This window comes from Heloderma suspectum, chromosome 2 (genome assembly GCF_057233095.1).
Source record: "Heloderma suspectum isolate Gila_16-S chromosome 2, 16-S_ref, whole genome shotgun sequence".
NCBI lineage: Eukaryota > Metazoa > Chordata > Lepidosauria > Squamata > Helodermatidae > Heloderma > Heloderma suspectum.
Genome location: NC_139459.1, coordinates 154,494,488 through 154,515,752, shown reverse-complemented (window position 1 = coordinate 154,515,752; position 21,265 = coordinate 154,494,488). Strand labels below are relative to the sequence as shown.

The window sequence follows — 21,265 nt, the reverse complement described above, 5'->3', positions numbered from 1 at the left end:
TAAACATTTACGTAGACTAAGACGGCAAAAATAAGGGGAACGCAAATAGTGTAGACGCTACGCGCGTTTGTTGTTGTTGTTTTTTAATCAGCCGTGATAGGCTACGTAAACATTTGCGTCCCTGCTAGCCAGCGGCCGGATGTCCGGCTGCTGGCGGAGCCGGCCGGTGGCTCTGCAGAATCGCTGCAGAGCACAGCCAGCCGGCCGGCCAGGATTCAGGGGGGAGGGACGGAACGCCGCCCCCCCACCATCAACATAATCCGCGGAAAGTTAAGTCACTTTCGTACATCCCTAATTTAAACATTACAGGAGCACCCACAAAAGAGTGGCACAATTATCTGTGCCCCATTAGCAAACTTCCCTCTTGCCTGCTCTTCTTTCCACATCTTTCTTGATACCTGTGCCCATTGTCTCTGCAAAGGGCGAAGGCATAGGGCATGGGTACTCCTACTGTAGCAGGAGTAACCATACCCTATGCCTTCCCCCTCAACCAGGAGCCCTGAGTGGCTCAGGAGCCCTGGCAGTGACTAGTGGGTCCTTGTATCCCACTCCATAAATTGGCACATAGAAGAATTCACCCTGGCAATGATATGGGGTGGAGGTGAATTTTCTTCCTCTCTCTGGCCTAAATCCTCTGACAAACATGAATAATCAAGGATTCCTATTGATCACAGAATGTATTAAGGACATTTTTAAACTCCTTCTTAGCTGGATTCTAATTTTATACCCACCAAAAGCACCAAGGCTTCTGCAAAATAATGTTGCATTAACATAATAATGCACAGAACCAACCTGTGAACATTTGACCAAGAAAGGTCAGTACCAATCCATTGGGACAGGATACATTCAAACTATTGAAAACATGGGCATCTGGAATAGCTTGTGATAGGACTGGCTCATCTGTTTCTATCTAGAGAATGGAAGAGACACAGAAACAGCATGCCTTTACAAGCATTTGTAAAAAATATCTAGCTCTCCATAATTTAACAGACTGTTACAACTGCATTCACATATCATTTTACTATGCAAATAATTTCTTTGAAAACATTTTTGCTTACATTTCTTTGCCCATGTTACATTAGTTTTAAAGTGGAGTTAGCAGAGGTACTTAACTATTCTGAAGACAATGTATTTCCATAGTTTTGATCCCTTTGACACTCCTTCTCTTTTAGCAGTTGTCAAATTAGGTACAAACCCTGTATTCACATGGTAGTTGGGTATGCTATACAATTCCAAAAAGAATTTCTTCCCATGTTGTTCCAGGCAATGCTTACGCAGAGGTTGGGAGCTCCTCTGTTTGGAAAATAACCATAGCTCTGCCTTAGAAGTGGATAGGAGGAGGCTCTCCTGCACTCAAGAAGAATGGAACTGTAGTTGACATACTCCAAAAGGAGACAGAATTATACTGTTTGCCCTGCACAAGATGCAGCTATATGGCCACATTAGTGATCATCATTCTGTATACTATGACAATTATACAGTTCCTTAGGGATGAGATACCGTATTTCTTAGGAAATAATCCTACACCTTTTTCTCTTCTTGCTTTGAAGAGTCTTCTGGTGATCCAGTCACTGTGAGACGGGAGCTCACTTTGGCAGATGGTATGGATTTGGGTGATTTTTCTTTACCAGGTTTGGCCTTTCCCGCAGTAGAAACGGTAGCAGCAGAAACAGCCGAAGTAACAAGAGTCGAAGTAGGCACATTTACAGAAGGGATAGACAAAATGATTGCTAAATCAGGATCCTTTTCATCTGCAGAGGGGTGGGGAATGGTTTATATGGATGAAACAGAAGAACACCACATACATGCAGGTAAATGTTTTTGCATCTTTGAGAGAACTTGCAAGAATATTTTATGTTTTATTTGTTTGTTCAAAGACAAAATAAGTGATCTGAAATACAGCAATTGGGCATCTAAGGTGATGCTGTGCTCATGTTCTGCCTCACCAGTTACAATCTGGACATATGTGTCAGGCTTTAGCCAACCTCCAAGACTGGCTGCAGTTAAGGATCCAGTTCTGGTGTGGGCTGACAGAGGTCCAAACGCAGAGCAGAGGCAGAAGATGTAGTCAGGTTCCAGATTAAGCAGACAAAGCGGGCAAGGCATTTATGCTGTGGGGTAAGTTGTTCAGATGGAAGAGCCAAGCTGGCTGGGAGCAACAGTTGTATAGAGCCAGCTGGGTGCATAGGTATAGAAAACAAGAAGACATTTCTCAGGAGGACCTCTATGTATTTTGAAATTTGAATTCTAAGTTACATTTAACAAAATAATCCAAGTTACTGAAAATTTTCCACATGAGGTAATACCTATTGTGAAAATTGAGTTTCAGTATAACACAGTATAGAACTAAACAGATGTGACAAAGATCTTACAAACTGAATTCAACTATTTCCTTCCTTTTGCTTGTTCTACCTGCTGCTTTTCCTGAAGCTCCATAGCAACTAAAAGAAAGGTGGATTTCATTTTCTAAAGTTGCTGAAAACGATCCAAATTTGCTCACAGCTTTGTCTTGATGTACTGGTTTTTCTAAAGAAGAAGAATGTACATTTGTATTTAAATATTTTTAAAGAATTGTTTACTTATAACTATTCTATTATTCAATCCACAATCATTCATACATATGTATATTAACCCTTGGCTTTTCATAGACAACACTTCAGAGTAATCTAAATTAGGCAACCTCCTCCCACCTCAGAAAGAAAGGTTGCTTGCCTGTAACTCTAGTTCTTCAAGTGGTCATCTGTGAACTCATACATTTGGGTGCTGTGCTTGTGCAGAGCAACATTCAGAACATTCTAAAGTTGAGCAGAGTTTTGACAGGAGCCAGCCCCCCTATCCTCTGTGCATGCTGCTAGTTTCAACTCTCGCCTTCCCACTCAGTTCTTATCTGTCACAGCAGAGGAAAGAAAACACGGGAGCTTTAGATGGCACCCCTGCTGTCCTGCTGCCATCTAACAATTTCCACTACCTCTTTCCGTGTTATCTGAGAACGGGGAAAACCAGGCACTTTCTGTGCTTGCGACTGAAATCGCCATTTCCTCCCTGCTGTGTATTTCCCCTTTAGCGCTTTGTCCCACTTTGTGTAGTTATGTGCTAGGGGGTGTTGAATAACATTGTCATGACAACAAATTGGTGGGAAAGGGGGGCAGGTCACTGACTGGGCTTTCAGTGACTGTTTCTGCCTCTCTTCCATTCCACTATGGGCTTCGAGATCCCCTTGAACACAGCAATGCTTACTTCTGAGTAAATTCATTGGCTGTAAGGCTTTCCTTTCTGGGAGTAAGTGCCATTGAAATCTGTGTGGCTTGCTTCTGAGTAGGCATGCATAGGAGTGCATTGTAAGTCTACTTAGAGTAGCAGTCTTAAGGTCTCCCATCCCCTTCAGTGCATTTACTTGGAACCTCCCCCTCCCATTGACTTCACTGACTGCTTCTTCTCCCGTTTGCTCACCAGACTGATGGGCTTTTTTCCTCCCAGGGTGGGTGGGGAAGTCTCCCTTCTCAGCCACGAAGGAGAAAGGCTTGACAGTTATGATTTCAATGGGTATTAAAAGTGCCTTTTCTCCTCCCCTTAATAAAGTCATCATGCAGAGGTTGGAATGGTCATTTTTTAATAGTTTCCTTTTGGGGTGTGGAGTTGTTTTAGATAAGGCAGTAATGTTGAGGTGGTTTTCCATAGTACACCCTCCCACCTAGCCAGCCACTACCTCTTCTTCTAGCCTACCTTGCAGGGTCATTGGGAAGCCAGAATAAGGGGAAGAGCAACAACAGCATGGGAGGCGGGGAGCAAGCTGGGTCTAATGAAGCTGTCCCCTTCATTAGACATATTATTGTATTGCCCCTGCAGGAGGCTTCAAACTCTTAATTTAGAGGTGCCAAGATAGTGATAAATCAGATCCAGGTTTACTTACAAGGAGTACTTTATTGAGTAGTTTACAGCCCACAGGAGTACCCAATGGTTTGATCAGACACCTTCTCTGAACCCAGAGCCATGGGGTAAAATGGGTTTTACACCATACATGTTAGCAGTGAGGTAGCATGACAACAGCAAGCGTTAATTAGTGTTCATTCCCAGCATAGACTAACAGTGCTTGGTCAGAAGGGAAACAATCAAAACTTTTCCACCACAGACACCTGCAGCTTTAAGGCAAACAAACTTCACTTCCCAGGGGCATCCTGATAAGACCCTCTAGCTCATTAGTATGGAATGTGCTGAGGCTGCACTATCGACCTTTGACTCATCCTTGTAAATCAAGAGGCCTGTTAGGGAAAACAGTAGCCAACTTGACCAAAGTCAGAGAGCATTATGGATCATCTAAGCCCCTCTAAAACTACTAATAGCTTGGTTCAGGCCTGGGGCCTTACACCCTGTGAAGTGGTTGGGGGCTGCCAGGGATGGCTTGGTGTATTGACTGTATACAAGTCCGTTTGTGGATTTCTTACTTCTGTAGTTGGGAACCCAGAAATCAGTATACCCTTCAAACTCAGTAGTGAAAGCAATATACTGCATTTAATTCCATCACACACTGACATATTTAGCAGAGAAGGAGCAGCAGCGCCTGCAACCTCGGGGTCAGCCACAGAGAAGACTCTCACTCCCTCAGAGGAAGGAGGGGATCAGCTCCCATAGCCTGCTATCCAGATCACTTCTGACTACCTCTTGCTGTGGAGGAGTGGAGGGATGGGGCAGAGCCATCAATCATGTTACAGGAACCAATGATCAGGGGAGAGGAGGGGGTATGGAGCCAGCAGCCCCCTTCTGTCCTGATTCTTCCGTGCAGCTCAGCCCAGCCATGAAAAGATATAATGCAGAGGGACATGCTATGAGAGATGCCTGTTTACAGGGCCAGTCTAAATCCCGGAAAGGATCAGGAACGAAAAGGACCAGTTTGTAGTGGAATAAAATGCCAGGTGTGAAGAGAGCCCAAGAGTGCTTGGAGCTGGACTGCCACTACTCTCTCAAGTACCTTAATTCCCCAATGAGGGGGTATTAACAACTGTGCAATAGTTGTCCAAAACTTCTGGATCCAGAGTGAGCTTCTTCAGGAGTGGCCACACCACTACCTTTTTATAGGGGTGTGCGAACCCCTCCTACTCGAGTCCGCCGGGGGGTCTGCGAGGGGGAGAGGCGATCTGTTCCTTCCCCCGGAATCCTCCCCAGCCACTGCTGGACTGCTGGATTGCGTCCCTGCTCTTTGCCGTGATGGGCTATGTAAATCTTTACGTAGCCTATCGCCGTTTGCATCCACAGTCTAGCAGCGGACGGACCCGAACCCGGCAGTGGCAGGTAGGATCCAGCTGGTGCAAACTTCGCAGAGTGGCAGAGGTGAGTGGTCCGTTCCACCACGGACTCCGGGGGGCCGGATTCTAAAGAAGTTGGACTCATTGGAGTTCGTGGCGGAACTCTCCGCCATCCCTACCTTTTTAAGTGTGGTTGGCACACCCCTTATGCAACAATGCATTCACCACACTCTGGGCCCAGCCAGCCCCCGGGCTAGTATTAATAAGCCATAATGGGCAGGGGTTGAGAGAGCAAGTGGTTGGCCTTACAGCTATGAGCACTTTCCACATTCTTGGACTACAGCAACTGAAACTGATCCCATAAAACCAGCACAGACATTGCATTGGTCAGTTGTAGTCCAAAACACCTGGAGAGCATCAGGTTACCTAATCTTGCCTTAAAGTGGACATTCTTCAACATATGAACAATGGAAACTCCAGCAAGAAGTTCAATTCTGTCACCTGTAGTCTGAATCGAGATGATGAGTTTTTATCCCATTACAGGGGTTAATTAGTTTACCAGGATGTTTGTGTTACCATGACCACTGCTTTAACAATGGTCATTTTAACAATTTTACATAAATTTAAATAAGATTTAATGTAATTGTCACTGTTTGTACTTCTTGCATTTCATTTCCCTCTGACCTTGCTGCTTGTATTTCCCTCTACAACCATGTAGAGAGGAAACCTGCCAAACCTAGGATAACACTTTACACATCTGATGAAATGGACTCTAGTCCACAAAAGCTTATGCCATAATACATTTGTTAGTCTTTCAACTGCCACAAGATTCCTTCAAGAGGATACTACTGCCACCAAAAAGAGTACATTGATGGGCATCATATATAATGGAACTATTCTGACTGGCTGAAAGGGAGATTTGGTTAGTATTATGAAAACCTATATATAAATTCCAAAATGGAATTAATTGCTGAACAACTAACTGTGTTACAGAGAAATACAAGTATGAAGTTAAGAGTATTGGGAATGTTATGTCACTAAAGTTTATCCAGAAAATTCAAAAGACAAAAACGTCCGGAAATAATTAATTTCTGCTTCTCCCTTAACAGAAGAGGCTATCCTAGAATGTGTAACTCTGCCTGTAGTAAAATGTATTTTTATCCATAGGTAATCTGGGAAATCTTTCATATTGTTCTTGGTTAATTTTTGTTGCACTCTGTTTATGCTTAGTCCCTCACTGTTAGATTTGCTTAGATAACATCATCTTGGCCGGAACAGGAGAGTGTGCCTGTACACATATAAATACTGGCACCCACCAAGGCCCTCGTGCTCCCCTCAACTCATGACCACTGCCCCCTTTGTCTCCCAACCTGAAAGTGTCACTCAAGGGAAAGGATGCATAGTGTGCAAGGGAAAGGCTCATCCCTGTTTCCATTTCCTGTACATTGCTTTCTGCTTCCTTGCTGGTGTGTTTGCGGGACTGAGCAGGCACATGGTGTGGCTGAAATGGAGAGCTTGAGAAGAGACAGGAAAACATTCCCTGGGGTGTTACTGGGGCTGCATGGAGGTAGGCAGACCAACCTAAGGGGATCATTGCCTGCTCAGCACACCTCGCGCTGAGTGGTGTTAGCATAAGCTGGGATGGGTGGAACAGAGGAATGCAGCCAGAGCAAGGGGCAGGGGGTTATTCCTCCTTTGCATGCTGCATGCTGGCTGTTGCAGACAGCAGTAAGGAGAGCCTCTCTTGAGGCTGCTTGGGTGAGCAGAAGGGAGGAGGGAGCAATTTGCTAATTGCATGCTCGGGGGCAGGGGGAGCTTCACAACAATGGAATGAGAAGTGCATTGGATGATTACCCAGATTTTCATGATATCGACTTTGGTCCATCAGGGACACACAAAGCAAGAAAAGCCGAGTGTATAGTACTTAAAAAGGAACATATGTCCAGGTGGGGTGGGGGGAGTAGAACTGAACATGATCAGACTGGCAAGGGCTGCTCAGCTCAACCAATGAGAGAGGCTTGTTTCCCACCCCTGTCCAGGTTCCCCTTTCTACTGTTACACTACTGTGAATATAGAGCAACTAATTCACAATTCTGAACGCTCCTCCCTGCTACATTATCGCCCCCTTTTCCCCCAATGTGTGCACTTTTGCCTTGAGAAGCCAACATCTCCCTTTTTCTACCCAGCCCGCCCTTTCTCCTTCTCCCTGCTCACAATGAGATGAGATGCTCCCATAATCTTGAAGGTACTGCAACTTTACAAAACAACAGAAATTCTTTGATCAAATAACTACAGCACTGAGATAGGGATTTCACAGAGAAGTGAAAGATCGCTTTAGGGCAGGTTTCTAAACTTAGCTTTTAACCCTTTAAATGCTTCCAAGTAAACATGCATAGAATGGAGGGGGGATTGCTCTGGTTTGCTTTGCCCTGTATGATCTCCCTTCATTTACCATGTATGAAACCTCTGCTGTGTGGGAACTGTTGCATGAAAGGTGATGAAATCCTGTTTGCAGCTTGGGAAGGAGCCTGGATTTGTAAATGCACTATATTTATTTATTTATTTCTATATCGAGGGATAGCACTGCTTGGTGATACTTTTCTGAATGGGCAGAGGAAACACCCCTTGACTGGGCTCAACAAGGTCCCAGACAGGTGAAAGACACACCCCTGGTGCTGAGCTACTGCGCCAAAGTAAATGTGGAAGATAGAGTGACACAGTGTGATTTTATTTTTCCTATTTTTTCATGTTTTCTTCCCTAGATCTCCTTACATCCACATATATTTCCCTTAAATAGGTAAGTTTATATCTTACTTTTAATATCTTATCACTTTTATTAATTTCTCTCATTTCTTAAATCCACCTTTACTTGATTATTGTGAATAAAGATTGCTTCCCTCTATAACTTCTCTCCCTGCTCCTAGAAGATAACCTTGTAGACTTCAGGTGCCACAATGATCTTTTGTCCTCTTTTGAAATGTAACAAACGTGGTGTAAAGCAAACAGAATGCAAAGTTTGACCCTGAATGTAACATGAATTGTAAACATCCTGAACTTACCCTATAATCCAAAACATTTAAGTGTCCATTGAGAACATCATGAAATGTACAAAGGTTAGCTTTTAACCATTCCATGTCATGTGCATATGAAGTATTCTAGCCCAGGTCAGGAAGGGGAGGTGTGAATGGAGAATGAATGGCTTTATTGCAGGAAGGCCAAATGGAGATGCTCTGGTATGTGCTGAAGATTGCCAAAGTATCAGTTACAGAAGTTGGACATGGGCCAATAAAAGAGGGGTGTCTGCAGATGTTCTGATAATGGAGGATAGCATGTTATGACCACAGAAACAACCTTGAGAGATGTTGCAGAGTCGGAAGGAGATGCCAGTCTGTCTTCAACAGTCATCAATCCTGGGAATTGGGAACATGATGTATTATCAACAAAGAACATACTGAACCCCTCTTTGATGTCATAGGCCCCAACGGAGGAAAAAGGGTATAAAACCCCCAAGCTCTCCATTGTTCAGGAGGGTAGTGGTTGCATCTGAATCGTTTGTATGTGCACATACCAACAGTACCCTTGATCCACGGGACATGTATTAAGTACTCTGGCCAAGTACTTGATAGCGTGTGGTGAGTATATGTTGGGTAGAATTCAGGGAAAGGATTTTACTGTTCGGGGCTTAGATAAGGCGCAGTTATCTTTGTTCTGTCATACTTAACTGTTTGACTTTGGGATATAAGACAGCAGGCTTAGGCTTGGGCCTGGCTGACACTGTATCACTGTTGCCTTAGTGGGCCTGTTGCAGTATAGACCGATCTGGAGCTGAGCAACAAACAGGGACTAACTGTATATTTAGTCATTCAATGCACCACATTTGGGTAACTAAGTTTTGACCAAGAACGGCACAACTTCTTGAGGACTGTTTTGTGTTAAGCTCTTGCCTAAGAGGCGCGCAACCTCTTAAGCCTCAGAGAGCCTGAAACTCTTTGAGATTTCTTTGTAATTATGTTTGTACCTAGGAGGCGTACAACCTCTTAAGCCTCAGAGAGCATGCAACTCCCTGGGGAAGTTCTACTTCTGCTTATTTCTTTTATTTCAATAAATCTCCTTTTCTTTCATCTACTTTGGCTGTGTGCATGTTCTTCTTCACTTCATAAGATCTCAAACCTCTCAGCCTGATCAACTGAGTGGTCCTGGGTAAACTGAAATCTGTATTTCACAAGAGCACACAGCACTAGAAGCGAGGAGAAAGAGAATTATCAATAATCAATGAGAATATAACTAGTCTCTGAAACTCTGATTTTTCCGCTGAAAGCTCTGGGGTGGCTGTCGGATGGCCACGATGTTATGTGCCACAGATGACAGGTCAGCACTACAAATTTGCCGCAAGATGGGGGATACGTGGCTCAACAACACTACACATGAGAAGGATCTTGGAATTGTTGGAGATCACAAGCTGAATATGAACCAACAATGTGATGTGGCTGCAAATAAGGCAAATGCTCTTTTGTTGTTGTTGTTGTCGTTAAGTCGTGTCCGACTCTTCGTGACCCCATGGACCATAGCACACCAGGCCTTCCTGTCCTCCACTCTCTCCCGGAGTGTGCTCAAGTTCATATTCATTGCATCGGTGATGCTATCTAGCCATCTCATCCTCTACCGTCCCCTCCTCCTTTTGCCTTCAATCTTTCCCAGCATCAGGGTCTTTTCCAGTGAGTTTTCTCTTCACATTAGGTGGCCAAAGTATTTGAGCTTCAGCTTCAGTATCTGTCTTTCATAGTTTCCAAATCCCGGGAAGTACTAGTTCCCCTCTACTCAGCACTGGTTAGGCCTCATCTGGAGTACTGTGTCCAGTTCTGGGCACCACACTTTAAGAAGGATGCAGGGTTCAGAGGAGGGCTACAAAGATGATCAGGGGACTGGAAACAAAGCCCTATGAAGAGAGACTGAAAGAACTGGGCATGTTTAACCTTGAGAATAGAAGACTGAGGGGAGACATGATAGCACTCTTGAAGTACTGGAAAGGTTGTCCCAGACAGGAAGGCCAGGATCTCTTTTCAATCATCCCAGAGTACAAGAGATGGAATAATGGGCTCAAGTTACAGGAAGCCACATTCCGGCTGAACATCCGGAAAAACGTACTGACTGTTAGAGCAATACGACAATGGAACCAATGACCTAGGGAGGTAGCGGGCTCTCCCACACTGGAGGCGTTCAAGACGAGGCTGGACAGCCATCTGTCAGGGATGCTCTGACTTGGATTCCTGCATGGAGCAGGGGGTTGGACTCGATGGCCTTGTAGGCCTCTTCCAACCCTACTATTCTATGATTCTATGAGAACAGCCTCCTGGTGATAGCAGTAACTGCAGGAGGAGGCAAGCATTGCTGGGGTGGATGGGCAGAAGGCAGCTGGAGTGGAGGGGTCTTGGGTTATTCCCCATAACATGTCTTGTGTCTCTCTCAAATGCCATTGGGGCGAATGCCTTGTTAGCCAGGAAGGAGTGTGTGTGTATCATGTGCATCTTTGCAGTTCTTGCTTGCATTTCTGTCCTCCAACCATTCCTTGTCTTCAAAACTTCTTGGCAAATGGGGAGGGAGAGCAGCAAACTGCTCCACTTCCATCCTGAGTTGCTTCTGTGTTCAGGGGTGGGCATGGGGACTCTATCAAAAATGGCTTGCCAGAGAGGGTTGAGTAGGTGGAGGGATGCCTTTGCAGCTGCTCCTCTCCCCAGCTAAATCAGTGAGGCTGAGCGTGCACGCACACACACACACACACACACACACACACACACACCTTGGCTTCCCTTCCTGATCCCCTTCACCCCTTCTCCCCACCCCTGTCTCCCACCCAGTACTTCCTCTCTGCTGCTTGTTGCAGCGAAGTCTAGTATCTGTGGCTGCCTTACCTCTCCCCCCTCCCCCTTCAAAGGGCAAAATGGGTTAATCAAAAGATTTCTTATCAAGCATGTCCAGGAGCCTCCTGTCATCGTCTCTGTTTGTGTTTGTGTGCTTGTTCAGTTTCTAACCCCATCATTGGCTGCCTCCCCACACCAACCATGGCAGATCTGTTGTATGATGGCTCATGGATCCTTATGATTTGTCCAGAGGCTCCCCCTAATCCAGGTTCAAATCATAGGTCTCATCTATATCTACAGATGTGTTCAGTGATTTGGTGGTGCTTCTGGGGAGATCCCATGCAAAAATCATGAGGATTCATATGGATTTGTGCTTCAGATTAATTTGATGGAAAGCGCTGAGGTGGGGAGTCAGTGTGTATGTGTGCGTGCATGCACGTGCGCACACACACACATACATGCATACATATGAGAGAGAGAAGCCAGTTTGATGGTGGTGCCCTTGACACTTTCTCAAACGTGCCCTTGAGCCCACAAAGTTTGCCTCCCTTTTCTGTAATGGGTCTGAGAGAGAAGAGGGAAAGGATAGCATGCAAGCTCATATAACCTTCTCAAGAGCTAAACCAGGGATGCAGAACTTCAGGCCTGGGGTCTCAATCCAGCCCTCTGGGGTTCCCTGGATGTCCATGTTTTCCCCCATCATCAATTGTTTTGTAGTTTTCCAACTTTTGTGCCATTTTTCCCCATTCTAATAGGTTGAAATGCCTCTCCTGAGGCTTCACTACTGGCAGTAAGAGCTTTAAGCTAAAATATGCTGATATCCCCCCCCCCTTTGGCCTCCAGCCCTGCCCACCACTGGAATGCAGCCACTGAAAGCTTCTCTGAAATGGGATTTAGTCCTTGGGCTGAAAGAGGTTCTACACCCCTGAGCTAAACGATGGTTTGGCCACAAAATCTGAACCAGACCAGATGGCCAAGCAGAATATGTCAGGCTCTTATTTTTTACATAGTTGATGGTCACTCACTGACCTGACTCAGTCTCTTGTTCTTCTAGGGAGCCAAAACTTTCCTGTTTATTTTTACTTTCCCTTGGACTTTCCTGGGGGTCTGTGATATGAATGAAGAAACTGTGGTTGTCTTTCATCACCTTCACTTTGACCAAGGTTGCCCCTGGGAAGAAGGAGAGAAAAAGAATAACCTGTAACAGAATGGCTACCAAAGATGCATGATTCTGCTGTTAAAGACTGCATAAAACAGAAATTAAATAATACAGATTTCTAGAACATATCCTGAAGGACTACATTTGCACTGGTTCTCAAGGTTAGATGCAGCTACATGTTTCCTTTCCACATTAACAGCTCTAATTTAATTTTTAAAATATGACACCAAAATATCCACAGTACAATTTTGCAGAAGTAAAATGCAAGGAGAATTTCCTTAAAATATAACTTTTAATCTAATGTATTAGTGAGAGATAAATATATGCTTAGAATTCTGATTCTGAAAACCAGCAATCCAATCTGTCCAGCATATTATTTCAGGAAATGGCCCTAAGAGTAATAATTAGCGTTTACATAGCACTTTTGAGTGTTCAGAACAAAAACAGATACATTCTCTTGGAAGTCTTACCACAGGATTATTCTCTCCACATTGGGAGGGAGGGGCAGGCTGGGGCTGAGAGGGGGCTGGTTCACCTAAGGTTTGCTGCCCAGTGCCGGGGTGTTGAACTGCTTTCAGCCTGAGGGCTGAATTCAATATTGAAGAAGCTCTGAGGGGCCACATTCCAATGGGGGTGGTCTGAAAGCAACTGGGGGTGGGACCAAAATCCCAGCAGATTTTAGCTTAAAGCTCTTGCTGCTAGTAAGCAAGCCTTAATACAGGCATTTCAATCTTTTAGAGTGGGAAATATCTCAACAAACCTGGGAATCTACCAAACATTTGGCAGTTGGGATACAGGGGGTTGGACCAGGGGAAGGGAGCATGGCCATCTGGGGAACACTGGAGGGAATTTGGACCCCCGTTGGGCCAGATTTGCGCTGCAGGCCTGAAGTTCAACACCCCTGACTTAGTGAATTCATGGCAGAGTCAAGATTCAAATTAGGAATTTCCTGATTCATAGTTTAGGCTGCAATCCTATACACACACACACACTTACCCCAGAGTAAGTCTCATTACCTCCAAATAGACACGTATAGGATTTCACAATTAGCCACTATGCTATGCCACCTCACAATTTTTTTTTTCAAAAGGCATTACACGGCACATGTATCAATACTAATTTTAAATGTGTGTTAGGAAAGACATAAAAGCACAGAAGAATCACCTTTTTCAAATGTTATCTTTTCTGCCTGAATTTGCCCTCCATCAGTAGGGAACAGATATCGGATAGTCCCTGCAACTTGAATGGGATTTTCACCCATATTGTATCCAAGAAACTAGGAGGGAACAGTTATAGAAAAAGGTATAATCAGGTAGGAAAAGTTCCAGTTACATCAAACTGAAAAGCTAAAGGTCCAACCAGCAAGAGTTCCATGCTCACACTATTTTGTGACTGATTTCCACCCCTAAAGCGTTAATTGTCAGATAGCTTCCCTAATTTCAAAAAGTGGTGCAGAACAACAAAGTCACCATGTCCCTCTGTAGGAATGCATCACCAGAACTAAACCACATTTGTTTGAAGTGCAAAAGAAGGTTTTAGAGAGCTGGAGTTAAGGGTTACTTAGTCAATACTCAGCAAATGTTATTGTTGATCCATTCACAGAGCAAAGAAGTAACTATGGAAAAGCTAATACTGCAAACACACTTCGTACTGGAAACACAACGTTTTATTCTTTCTTGGTAAAATGTTGGAAAATGTTGTTCATTACATTTCCCTGTATCTGTATGTCAACTTTGTTTGCCCTCAGTGGTGCTCTCATGTAAGTTCTAAGCTACCCTTCATTTTAACAAAACTTTCAGGGCAGCTCACAGCAATCATAGAAAAACATCAAATTTTTAAAAACCATATAAATTAACACAGTATAACAGCAAAGACCTTAAAAGAGAAATAAGAAACAGCGTTCTAATCATGTTAACACAGGCTTAGATGGTATTGTGAAATGTCTGGGTAAACAAAAAGGTCTTTGCTTGGTGCTCAGGAGGTGAGAGAAGTGCCTTGAGGTGCAAGGTAACCACAGAGAGCCTTTCTACACGAAGAATTTAGTGCGCGCTCATGATTCCTCATTCCAGGTGCTTTACACAACCTCTTCATCCTCTAGGGCCTCTCCCCTTCTTTCCCACCATTTTAATGTTTGTGTTTTTTCCTAATGAGGAAAGTCTGGTATTTCTGTGAATGGTGACATAAAACCCTACTGTATTTGTGCAATTTTACTATGCCACCTAGCAGTTATGTAATGGAACAATTGGGGCACAATTAGTTTAATTCTGTGGGAAAGTTCAGGATTCAGCCAAGATACAGAAGCACTAGTCCTTACCATTTAAAAGAGGGCAATTCCTTCCAAAAAGGATACATATAGTAATGAATTATCTTACCTCATAGTCTTTCTCTGGGGGCAGAGGGGGGATATTCTGTTTACTTTGTTTGTGTAGCTTTGTTTGATCTTCAGAGTCTGGTGATTTAGCTGACTCTGGCGATTTAGATGGTGATTTCGATTTATCCTTGGAAAATTTCTTCTTGGATGTCTTTCCTTCATCAGAGGTTGATGACTCCTTACCCTGGCCTTTTTTTTTGCCACTGGATTTTTCCTTCTTCTCAGCCTTTTTTAACTCTTTCAATCGCTCTTCTTCTAATAGCCGTTCCTGCTCTTCCTTCCAAGCCTGTATAAAAATGAAAGCTCAGAGCCAAACATAACATGACGTGATCCATGATTGGATTTCCCAACGTATTTTTCTTTTACAAAAAGCAACCACAGGCAAGCAGGGCCTCTGTGTCCTCCATGGATAATAGCAACTCTCTCTCTCTCTGTTGTGTGTGTAGGTTAACTGCCACCCCCACCCCACAGCTGTATTTTACACACACACACACACACACGATGTCAGGGATCCAGTCATGGCTTTCCCACGTCATGTTTAGTTTGGCCATCAATTATCATTCTATTTTATTATGGAAATAATTGTGGCAGCCTTAAAAGTATCTATATTTCATGATCCTATTTTTGCATCCCATTTTGGTGGGTGCATAGGGTAAGTGCAGAAACTCAGCATAATTTAAGGAGAAAAAACAAGCCTGTATCCTAGAGGATTAAACATGTATGAATGCGAATTGCATAAATATTAGTGTCAGGAGAAATTTCAGAGGAGAAGCCATGTTAGTTAGTCTGTTGCAGCAAGAACATCAAAGGTTCCTTAGCATGTTAAAGACTAGCACATTATGGTGGCACAATATCAGACTAAAGGATAAAAGTCAAAATGAAATGAGATGTCTGTTTTTACACGGCTGGTTTTCTCAGGTTTTCAATGATTCATCAGTTGAATGCAGAACAAAGAACTGTGGCGGGGAGTGGGGGGAGGATTGGTTGCAATTTTATCATTTTGTTGGCAAATAATGATGTGACCTACTTTGGAGAAAGGCTGTCTTGAACATCTGGCTGCATCCTCTGACATTGGTGCAGGATCAAAATATGGTCCTGTTAGTATGCAAACCTCCTACTAAACTAAGGGAGAGGGAAGGATTCAGGACTGAATTTCTAGAATTAGCAATGATACTGCAGTTGGAGTAACCTAGGACATTTCTGCTAGCGGATGTCAATGAATCCTATGTTGGCTGATGGTTTCCTCGCTTCAGTGAATTCCCTGGGAGTGTTTTTCAAGTTGTTCAGAAGAAGGGAGAGAAGAAGCCAGTACAGAAAATGAAGAGAAAGGGGGACCTCAAACGTACACAGGAATTAGTTTATTAGGGCTCAACATGTTTTGAGTCAGGAGACCCTTCTTCACAGGTAACTGAGTTAATATGTACACAGAGATGGCTTAAATCAACTTATGCACTTTCTGATAAAGTAACCAAAGATTAAAGAACCCCAAATTCCCATATCTGGTGTATCTCTTGTGTTTCAGGATATTCACAAAATTTGCCTGGTATTATCAACATGCACCACAGTTTGTACATTCACTGTAACTTGACCACTGGACCGAAATGGGTGAGAGGATGAGCAGACACCCATCACTAATGATTGATGCTGACCTTGTAGGTATAAGAAAACAAGTAGAAGCAGCTCAGTCCAACAGTGCCCCATAGCAACTGAAGTAGCAGCCCATAGGCAACTGTGTTGAATACTGTTTCACTTTCCAATTTAACCAGAATGGTCAAAAGTCCTGAATTTAAAATAATCAGCAAGTCATTTTTACTCTGACAAATGCTGTCTCTGCCCCATAGAAAGGCCAGGCCCCATACTAGGATTTCCCAAAAATGTTATTCTGTCCAGATGCTGCCACAGTGTACCCCCATTGCCTTTTTAATTACATTTCCTAAAAGAGGCAGGTTAAAGATTAGTTGATAACTGGCAAGGCATTTTTATGTCATGACATAATTTATTGAGAAAAGGGGTAAGCATAAGACATCACACATTTAAGGCTGGTTATAGTGGAAAAGGTATATCCTCACTTGGCTATGTGATATGCAATAAACATCTGATGCTTGTGTGAAACAAGTCCTTCCACAGGAACAATACATTTGAATAAAACCAGTTTTGAGATTTGGACAAAGGAAAGGTTTGGGGCTTTAGGGAAAATGGCGCCTGTTAAAAATCCATCCAATTCTCATTCACAAAAGAAATGTTGACTTCCCTATTCATCACTAATTAAGTCAACAAGAAGGATAGAATCTTCTCTTTATAAAAAGGTCAAGCTCCCCCTCTGATGTCCATCTATCTTCTCTACAAAGAATATGGCAAATCTTCTCACAAAGCTCAGTTGAAGAGATTTTAAATGGATTCAGGAAGTCTGAATGTACCAAGCTATGCACAAATCAAATCAGCTGTAATGGTCCTTACCTCAAAATGTCTATGGCAGCTACTCCCAACCTGGCACCCTCCAGATGTGTTTTGACTGGAACTCCCACCCTCCAGACTAATTTGAATATCTGCAGCTTCCTCCCACATTCCATCTTTAGACTGTAACTAGATGAAGATGCCATGGCTTGAACGTCAGCCTGTTTTCTTTTTTTACCACGACCTCTTTTTGCTTCGTTAACATCTTGCCTGATTAAGAGTTCTGGGGAACTCGAAAACTTGCACACTATTTTGCTTTATTATTTTTATTCATTTATTCAATGTATGAGTTGCCCTATAACTGAAGGTCTCATACATAATAAAAAGAAATACAATAAAACAATGATTAAAAACATTAAAACATTAAGTTTTAAAAGCAATAATAATTTAAAATAACTGTAAAAGAAAAGAAGCTTGCATACTAGCTGGCCTAATAAAGATATTGCTCAAATATGGATTTTTTCCTTTTTGTGAAACATTAACAGTATAACTGATGATAATATCTAAGCTGTCATACACAAAGAAAAATTAAGGACGGGAGAGAAGATAATCCCACTAGACTTGAACTAAGTCATTAATCAGTATGTGTAGGCTCCCTCCCCAGAAAATATACAGAACATCTCCTGCTTCTGTTTTTATTTGTGGGCAGATAGAATGCCCCACCTTCTGGTGTCATTTGCAAGAGGACCCTGTCTTTCAACAAAGAGGAGGAACTATCCTATAACAGAAGATGGCCCCACCCCAGCACTAGTGAAGAATTGTGATAGTTACCAGTGATTGCAATCATTTACTGGTGTATATTTGAAAAGTTGGGAGATATAAGTGTTTTTGGACATTCACTGTAACATATACATGCAGTCCTTTGGGGTTGCCATGAGAATTCAGCTATCAGCAATGCACACACTCATTAAAACACACTATACATTTAGATATATACATAGATACAAAAAAGACAGAGAGAACGTCCATCTGTTGGGGGCAATTTGCTTCCACAATGCACCCACTTATGGAAGGGTGCTTTCAGGGCCATACGCCCCCGCCCCACAGCGACTGGAGATTGCGAATGCTGAAAAAACTAACTAATCTACTTTTTCAAAAAAAATACACAGAGAAAAAACAAAAGAAAGATTAGAAAAGAGAGAAAAAGAGGACGAAAAAACCTCAGCACCTATACTAGGACAAACACTTTGAAGGACCAAGTTCTTGACAAGGCAACCAGCAAGGCGGTCAAAAGAGAACTGAGGGATTGGGTGGGAACCTGCTAGGGACATGCTCAGTAGGACAGTGGGGAAATGATCTTCAGCTATACAAGTTTCCCGAATTGAGGTTCCGCGCAGGTGCAGAGCCCATATTTGTGATGCACAGAGACCACGAAGAACAAATACATGGATACATACATATTAGGGATGAGTTTCAGATTCAACCAACTGCCAGACCAACGGGCTGATTCAGAAAGAACTGGGAAATGTCTAAATCGAAGCAGAGCTCCTCCAAAGCAGACCAAATCCAAAGCAGACCGAATGGTGGGTAGCAAGTGCAACTATAAAGTCTGAACCCTCCCGAAGCTTCATTTGGAGGGACCCAGAGAACCTGGCTCCCCTTCATGGATCACTGCCTTGTTGTGGCGAAGGGGCTTGCGTAACTCAGTGAAGCCATAAGCTATGCCGTGCAGGGCCACCCAAGATGGACAGGTCATGGCAGAGAGTTCTGACAAAATGTGGCCCACTGGAGAAGGAAATGGCAACCCACTCCAGTATTCTTGCCAAGAAAATCCCATGGAACGTACAAGGCTAAAAGATATGACGCCGGAAGATGAGCACCTCAGGTCGGAAGGTGTCCAATATACTACTGGGGAAGAGCAGAGGGTATTTCCAAGTAGCGCCAGAAAGAGTGAAGCGGATGGGCCAAACCCGAAAGGACACTCAGCTGTGGATGTGTCTGGTGGTGAAAAGAAAATCCGATGCTGTAAAGAACAATATTGTTTTGGAACCTGGAATGTCAGATCAATGAATCAAGGTAAGCTGGAGGCGGTCAAACATGAGATGGCAAGATTGAACATCGACATCTTGGGAATCAGCGAACTAAAATGGACAGGCATGGGCGAATTTAATTCAGGTGACCATCATATCTACTACTGTGGGCAAGAATCCCTTAGAAGAAATGGAGTAGCACTCATAGTCAACAAAAGGGTGGGAAAAGCAGTACTGGGGTACAATCTTAAAAACGATAGAATGATCTCAGTACGAATCCAAGGCAAACCGTTCAACATCACAGTAATTCAGGTCTATGCCCCAACCACTGATGCCAAAGAAGCTGAGGTTGATCGGTTCTATGAAGACCTACAACACCTTCTAGAACTAACACCAAAAAAAGATGTCCTCTTCATCATAGGGGATTGGAATGCTAAAGGAGGAAGTCAAGAAATCACCGGGATAACAGGCAGGCATGGCCTTGGTGTACAAAATGAAGCAGGACAAAGGCTAATAAAGTTTTGCCAAGAGAACACGCTGATCATAGCAAACACTCTTTTCCAACAGCACAAGAGGCAACTCTACACATGGACATCACCAGATGGTCAATATCGAAATCAGATTGATTATGTCCTTTGCAGCCAAAGATGGAGAAGCTCTATACAGTCAGTAAAAACAAGACCTGGAGCTGACTGTGGCTCAGATCATGAGCTGCTTCTTGCAAAAATTCAGCTTAAATTGAAGAACATAGGGAAAACCACTAAACCATTCAGGTATGACCTAAATCATATCCCTGATGAATATACAGTGGAGGTGAGGAATAGATTTCAGGGATTAGACCTGATAGACAGAGTGCCTGAGGAACTATGGACGGAGGTCCGTAACATTGTTCAGGAGGCAGCAACGAAATCCATCCCAAAGAAAAAGAAATGCAAGAAAGCAAAGTAGCTGTCTGATGAGGCTTTACAAGTAGCTGAAGAAAGAAGGGAAGCGAAAAGCAAGGGAGAAAGGGGAAGATATATCCAACTGAATGCAGAGTTCCAGAGAATAGCAAGGAGAGACAAGAAGGCCTTCTTAAATGAACAATGCAAAGAAATCAAAGAAAACAACAGAATGGGAAGACTAGAGATCTCTTCAAGAAAATTGGAGATCTCAAGGGAACGTTTTGTGCAAAGACAGGCATGATAAAGGACAAAGAAGGCAGGGACCTAACAGAAGCAGATGAGATTAAGAAGAGGTGGAAAGAATACACAGAAGAACTATACAGGAAAGATCTGAATGTCCCTGATAGCCATGATAGTGTGGTCACTGAACTTGAGTTGGACATCCTCGAGAGTGAAGTCAAGTGGGCCTTAGCAAGCATTACTAACAACAAAGCTAACGGAGATGACAGTATTCCAGCTGAGCTATTTAAAATCCTAAAAGATGATGCTGTTAAAGTGCTGCACTCAATAAGCCAACAAATCTGGAACACTCAAAAGTGGCCACAAGACTGGAAAAGGTCAGTTTACATTCCAATTCCAAAGAAGGGCAACGCCAAAGAGTGTTCAAACTACCGCACAATTGCGCTCATTTCACATGCCAGCAAGGTGATGCTCAAAATCCTTCAAGCTAGGCTTCGGCAGTATGCGAACCGAGAACTACCGGAAGTACAAGCTGGGTTTCGAAGAGGCAGAGGAACTAGAGATCAAATCTCCAACGTTCGCTGGATCATGGAGAAAGCAAGAGAATTCCAGAAAAACGTCTATTTCTGCTTGATTGACTACGCTAAAGCCTTTGATTGTGTGGATCACAACAAACTGTGGCAAATTCTGAAAGTGATGGGAGTACCAGACCACCTTACCTGTCTCCTGAGAAACCTGTACGAGGGTCAAGAAGCAACAGTAAGAACCAGACATGGAACAACCGAGTGGTTCCAAATTGGGAAAGGAGTACGACAAGGCTGTATATTGTCACCCTGCTTATTTAACTTATATGCAGAGTACATCATGAGAAACGCCGGGTTGGATGAATCACAGGTCGGAATTAAGATTGCCGGGAGAATTATCAACAACCTCCGATATGCAGATGATACCACCCTAATGGCAGAAAGTGAAGAGGATCTCAAGAGCCTCTTGTTGAGGGTGAAAGAGGAGAGTGCAAAAGCTGGTTTGAAACTCAACGTTCAAAAAACGAAGATCATGGCATCTGGCCCCATCACTTCTTGGCATATA

At 43.4% G+C, this 21,265-nt stretch overlaps 1 protein-coding gene across 1 annotated transcript in view; it reads right to left on the bottom strand.

Moving 5' to 3' along the window:
• The window catches only part of SPAG17 (sperm associated antigen 17), a 265,350-nt gene that overhangs the window by 120,061 nt on the left and 124,024 nt on the right, over window positions 1-21,265 (bottom strand). Inside the window, exons 20-25 of the mRNA XM_084835270.1 lie at window positions 14,630-14,914; window positions 13,422-13,533; window positions 12,128-12,268; window positions 2,413-2,526; window positions 1,528-1,751; window positions 793-910 (exon numbers count right to left, since the gene is read on the bottom strand). Of these exons, the coding sequence (XP_084691396.1) occupies window positions 793-910; window positions 1,528-1,751; window positions 2,413-2,526; window positions 12,128-12,268; window positions 13,422-13,533; window positions 14,630-14,914 (994 nt within the window). The remainder of the gene's footprint in view (window positions 1-792; window positions 911-1,527; window positions 1,752-2,412; window positions 2,527-12,127; window positions 12,269-13,421; window positions 13,534-14,629; window positions 14,915-21,265) is intronic.